Source organism: Diaphorina citri, unplaced genomic scaffold (assembly GCF_000475195.1).
Source record: "Diaphorina citri unplaced genomic scaffold, Diaci psyllid genome assembly version 1.1 scaffold905, whole genome shotgun sequence".
NCBI lineage: Eukaryota > Metazoa > Arthropoda > Insecta > Hemiptera > Psyllidae > Diaphorina > Diaphorina citri.
Genome location: NW_007378336.1, coordinates 128,098 through 133,803, shown reverse-complemented (window position 1 = coordinate 133,803; position 5,706 = coordinate 128,098). Strand labels below are relative to the sequence as shown.

General features: G+C 36.2%; 1 protein-coding gene across 1 annotated transcript in view; it reads left to right on the top strand.

The window, feature by feature from the left end:
- LOC103512969 overlaps window positions 1-5,706 on the top strand; it is a 20,027-nt gene that overhangs the window by 4,877 nt on the left and 9,444 nt on the right. Inside the window, exon 2 of the mRNA XM_008477776.2 lies at window positions 5,053-5,232. Within this exon, the coding sequence (XP_008475998.1) occupies window positions 5,053-5,232 (180 nt within the window). The remainder of the gene's footprint in view (window positions 1-5,052; window positions 5,233-5,706) is intronic.

The window sequence follows — 5,706 nt, the reverse complement described above, 5'->3', positions numbered from 1 at the left end:
GGATGCCTTGGATACCTAGGGAGTTCCGACTGGCTTGACTTCCCATAGCACCCTCTATAAACAAATCAATACGAACGTAAAAAAAAAAAAAAGTACCGAAACCAACAACCAATACCCAACAATTTTACGTTAAAATTTAGCTCATACACACGTCGGATTTTATTCATACCGTCAACGTGTTGATGGTAAGAAGGCAGTAGAAAAGTATAGAATTATTTACTTTTATTCTACAACAGATAGTTTTTTGAACAACATCAAAAATAGTATTCCAACTATCACTACGTTAGAACTTTGTCATAGTCCCCAAGGCGTCACTACCAACCTTGAGACAATTTCCAAGGCGCAACGTTCATTAATTTTGCAAACAAATCTTCACGATCACTCGATCATCTAACGGATCACAGATCTATGCCCGGCGGATGATAATTGGTAAGTTATACAAAATTAGACAATCACACAGTCTATAATACATAATCATAATAATCGTAAAAATAAAAAAAAAGTAACTTAACATATAAAAGGTATTACATTTGTACCCCTAATAAGGGCACTATAGAAATTTTTTTTTTTTTTATTTTATTACTTGGATTTAAAATGATCCACTACCCACAGTCATGAAAAAGACGACCCGTCAACGTTGTTGAAGGTAGTTGAGACCTGAAGCAGTTACTTTAGTCTAAGTTATGGAGAAAGTTCGTTTTAGACTCACATTCTTCACGTACTACACTTCTAACCGTATTCTTCTAGAACCTGGTATCGGACTACAAATAGTATAAAGTCGCCGGAGTTTGTACGGTATACCTCCATTAAGTTGGATATAGTACCCTGAGCTAATCATACATACACCTCTGAAAACCGTATATTTAAACAGCTCATAATGAGGACCTACGAATTGGAGACACCTGGACGACGCCCAAACTCTTAAATTTTGCATCAAGGAGGGTATAGGACAATCTGGGCTTGATCTTTATCTAGTGTGTACTCACTCTGTCTACCTGTTAGTTCCTTTAGGTAACTACGGATCGATCGCTATATGTCATTATTTGCTTCAATCTAGTCATGACATTTGAATTTCCTAGCTCCCCATTGTTGCTTAGATAATAAACTTATCCCATATTTAGACTGTGCTGTTATTGTTGCTTGTTCTCTCATTAATGTACAATCACCTCTCATTCAGTCTTGATCAAAAGGCTTGATTATAAAACCACCATGTAGATCCAAGGGTACCTTTTTTTTTTAATTAGATTTTAGACCTTAGTACAAAATATATGGCTGTACATGGCCAATCGTCATACATGGGAAAAAAAGCCTTATTCCACTGTTATTGTTGGGGTTGTGGTTATGTACCAGGTTGAGATAGGCAAGGTTGGTAAACTAACCTCGTTTTTAAGTTACCACTCCCATGCCAAACTGAAAAAAAAAGACAATATCCTGTCTCAACTCAACCTGGTACGTCAACCTAAATTTTTTCCTAAAACTGAGTAACTAAATATACTTACACCAAACAGTTCTTCCTCTAATCTAAATGGTTTTCCTTTCCTTTCCTTTTTTTTTTTTTTTTTTTTTTTTTTTAATTCGGGCTACCCGTTTTTTAAAAAAAAAAAAAATGGAAACTGCGTTATCCGGAATAGTGAATAAAATAAAATAAAAATATTCTTCCTTGCCAAAAAAAAAAGAAGAAGAAAAAAAAACGGCTTTCCGCGTTACGCCGTAAACCCGCTCAGCAGGTAATAAAACTGTTAGATTCCATATGGAAAGCGCGCAATCACTTGAAATCTTTTAAAGGGTCTGAGTGTAATAATAATAAAAAAAAGTTAATAAAAAGAACGAATAAAACCACGTCTGGGAGAAAAAAAAAGTTAAACCACGTCACGTTTTCAAAAATACTGGGTGTTTAAAAATTCTGTGCCTTGAGTTTCTAGAAGCAGGAAGTGGTATATTTTTTTAGCCTTAAAGTGGTTGAAATATTGGAAAACAGCGAAGGTCAGACATTAACCATTAAGGGCATCAAGGATTTTTCAAATTTCTACACTGATCTCTTTAACCTTATTTTGAAACCATGTATTCGGTTCTTACTTTCATACTGCTATTCAGGAATTTATACACCTCGGATTGCTCTTAAAACAGAACCTAATCTGACCTCCAAAGGCCATTTCAATAATTCTCTTACACCCTGAATTCTACTTGCAATATTACCCACCATCCCGGTAGAATTTCAAATCATAAAAAAAGGAAATAAATATTTCATTTGAGGTGAATAAAAAAAAAGGATGAACTACTTAAGGTGTGTAAGCTTTTTGAGGCACCCCGTATAATATACTCCTATACATTTTACCTATGTGCTTCATGAAAGCTTAATAATAATTGAAATACGATTTCTGTGAATACGACATAAAATCGGAAGAATAGGGATGAACTACTTAAGGTGTGTAGGCTTTTTGAGCCACCCGGTATTTACTCCTATACATTTTACCTATGTGCTTCATGAAAGCTTAATAATAATTGAAATACGATTTCTGTGAATACGACATAAAATCGGAAGAATTCGAGAAAATGAAAGCTTCGTTCAGATGCCATGCAGAATGGCGTGAAAAGAAGACTTAAAATATCTCAGAGATGGTGTAACATTTACTATGGAACATACTAGTAATGTACCTTGTACCATCTAATCTTTCTCCTTTACAGGTCTCACGGCCTCTTTAATTAGATTCTACGAAAAACCTTTTGTAGAAAGAAAGGAGGAGGTCATACCTTAAAAATGTGTCTCTTCCTTCATCTATATCTCCCATTATATTAAACTAAAGGAGGAATTCGCATAAATGGGTGACAAGCATAAAGCATAAATGCTTGTCCCAAATTTCGTCAATGCACTATGCTAAATTTTATGCATTTCGGGATATTTCCCCATTACAAATTCCAAATATGTCTAGTATTTTGTACTCTTTTTTTTAAGAGGTTTGACAGAGGGAACTGTAACTGCTATGGTCTTATCGTCCCGAAATCGAAGAGAGAAGGAAGACAGGATACAATACCATTTTTCCTTCGAAAACTTCTTTTTTTTTTTAAAGAGGTTTGACAGAGGGAACTGTAACTGCTATGGTCTTATCGTCCCGAAATCGAAGAGAGAAGGAAGACAGCAGCTTTTTCCGCCACACACGTTCGGACAGTCTGGTCGTGAGTGGCTGGGATCCCTTTTTTTTAAGAGGTTTGACAGAGGGAACTGTAACTGCTATGGTCTTATCGTCCCGAAATCGAAGAGAGAAGGAAGACAGGATAGGAAAAAGCCAGCCGTTCCGAGAACGAACATTATCCCATCAGGATAAAATCCACCCCGGGCGGGAATCGAACCCGCGGCCTAGCGCTCACAAGGCAGACGCACTACCAACTAAGCTAACCAGGCTGGCAAGTAGATAATTTGATTAGTTAGTTTGCTTTCTATTTGAATAGATAGCCAAGGACCTAGTACTGATCTAGTAGTAATGGAGCAGTTGCAAATGGGTAAAAATTATAAATAAATGGTCGATTCCTAGCTTTCAGAAACGGAACCAATTCCGATGGAGCATGATCTTTGATTTCCTATGGTTTATAGTGAATATAGTGCAGTTTCCAAAAGAGATTTTTTTCTTTAAGAGGTTTGACAGAGGGAACTGTAACTGCAATGGTCTTATCGTCCCGAAATCGAAGAGAGAAGGAAGACAGGATAGGAGAAACCCAGCCGTTCCGAGAACGAACATTATCCCATCAGGATAAAATCCGCCCCGGGCGGAATTTTTTGAAATCAACCCCAATCAGATTGCTTGATCCGAAGTTAATCCAAATACGCTCACTTGTGGCCTCGGCCATCAATGATCTACTAGTGTGGTTGCTTGTCCAAAGATAGTCTATTCGTACTCAATCTACAAGCATCCCCCTATTTGGGTTCTGGGGCACTCTATTCGGGTTTTGGGGCACTCTATTCGGGTTCTGGGCCGATTTCTATTTCACTTCGGGGGGGCGGCTTTTGTACTACAGGGTTGGGGTCGTTCCAGGGTTGTATTTCGGCCGAGCCGAACACGAGATAGAATAGATTGGTGACCGCCAGAATTATGAACGTGAGCCAAAACACGAGCCTCCATTCCGACATTGTACTCTGAAATGAAAATTGGAGTTAAATATAATGGAGCAACCTCCGTGGCCGAGTGGGTATCACACTAGGCTTGCACGTAGGAGGCCCGGGTTCGATTCCCGGCGGGGCCGCAGTTTTTTTTCGGCTCTGTGCTTGGCGTTCAGGGTGCACTTGGCCTCGTGAAGACAATTGAGTGGCTACTTTTATTGAGTAGCGACCAGTGGCGGCATTACAAGTCAAAGAAACGAGCGATGATAAATATGATGATTGAGTAAATAAACGACTTGTAATACTGTGATACCTACAAAGTTGTGAAAAAGCTCTCTGCTTTACCACAAAGATTCATGATTTGATTTTTTGAAATGTGCGGAAAAAACCCGCCTACCTTGTAAAAAAAAAAAAAAAAAAAAAAAAAAAAAAAAAATGAACTGAAAACGTACGTACTCAGTTGTACCTGCGTGTGTTTTTCCTTGAGCGAAATGTAAAAGTGTAATATATCTTATGAAAAGAAAATGAAGAAATTGAGGCATACAGGAGGTGAAAACGAGAAAAAGACGGATGAGCTAAATTAGATACAAAATACAAGTATCCCCTTTCCGAGACATCATGGTCGACGTTACTTTTCAGTGTTCTTTTGATAGCTGATTCGTAAGGTAACACTGTTTGTTTGTATAATCTCAACCGGTTTATCCGATTTCGTTGAAATTTGGAGAATGCCCCTCCCCCCGTACCTACATCACTGACTCTTGGGGCCCCCCTCGATAAAATCCTGACTATGGGCCTAGCGCTTCATTAGAGAGAAACATTGATTTAAAATAAGTCTTTGGTGGTTGCAGATCACAGCTAAACAATCGTACTTTTTTGAGCTAGTACTTTTTTGATACTACTACCTATACTTACTTATCTATGTAGGATTAGGATTTTACCTGTTCTCTTTCCCGTTTCAGTGAGCGGAGGCATAGACTGCTTCAAGTGTGTCTCAATCAACGGGGACAACCCTGCCTGTGATGACCCGTTCCACAACAACTACACGTTGGATATTTATGAGTCACCCTGTATGGGCGGGAGGAAAGGCAGGGATGGACTGTTCCCGGCTACGGCCTGCATCAAAATGAACGGCATCTATGGTAAGCAACCTGCGGCCTGGTGAGAAAGTGGAAAGAGGTGAAGAGTTTGAGTGCGGTATGATGGAGATTATTATTATTATTATTATTATTATTATTATTATTATTATTATTATTATTATTATTATTATTATTTTAATTGACTCATTTATTATTATTATTATTATTATTATTATTATTATTATTATTATTATTATTATTATTATTATTATTATTATTATTATTATTATTATTATTATTATTATTATTATTATTATTATTATTATTATTATTATTATTATTATTATTATTATTATTATTATTATTATTATTATTATTATTATTATTATTATTATTATTATTATTATTATTATTATTATTATTATTATTATTATTATTATTATTATTATTATTATTATTATTATTATTATTATTATTATTATTTTAATTGACTCATTTTAATATTGTGTTTGAGTGTAATATTTTCCCAAAAGAGCC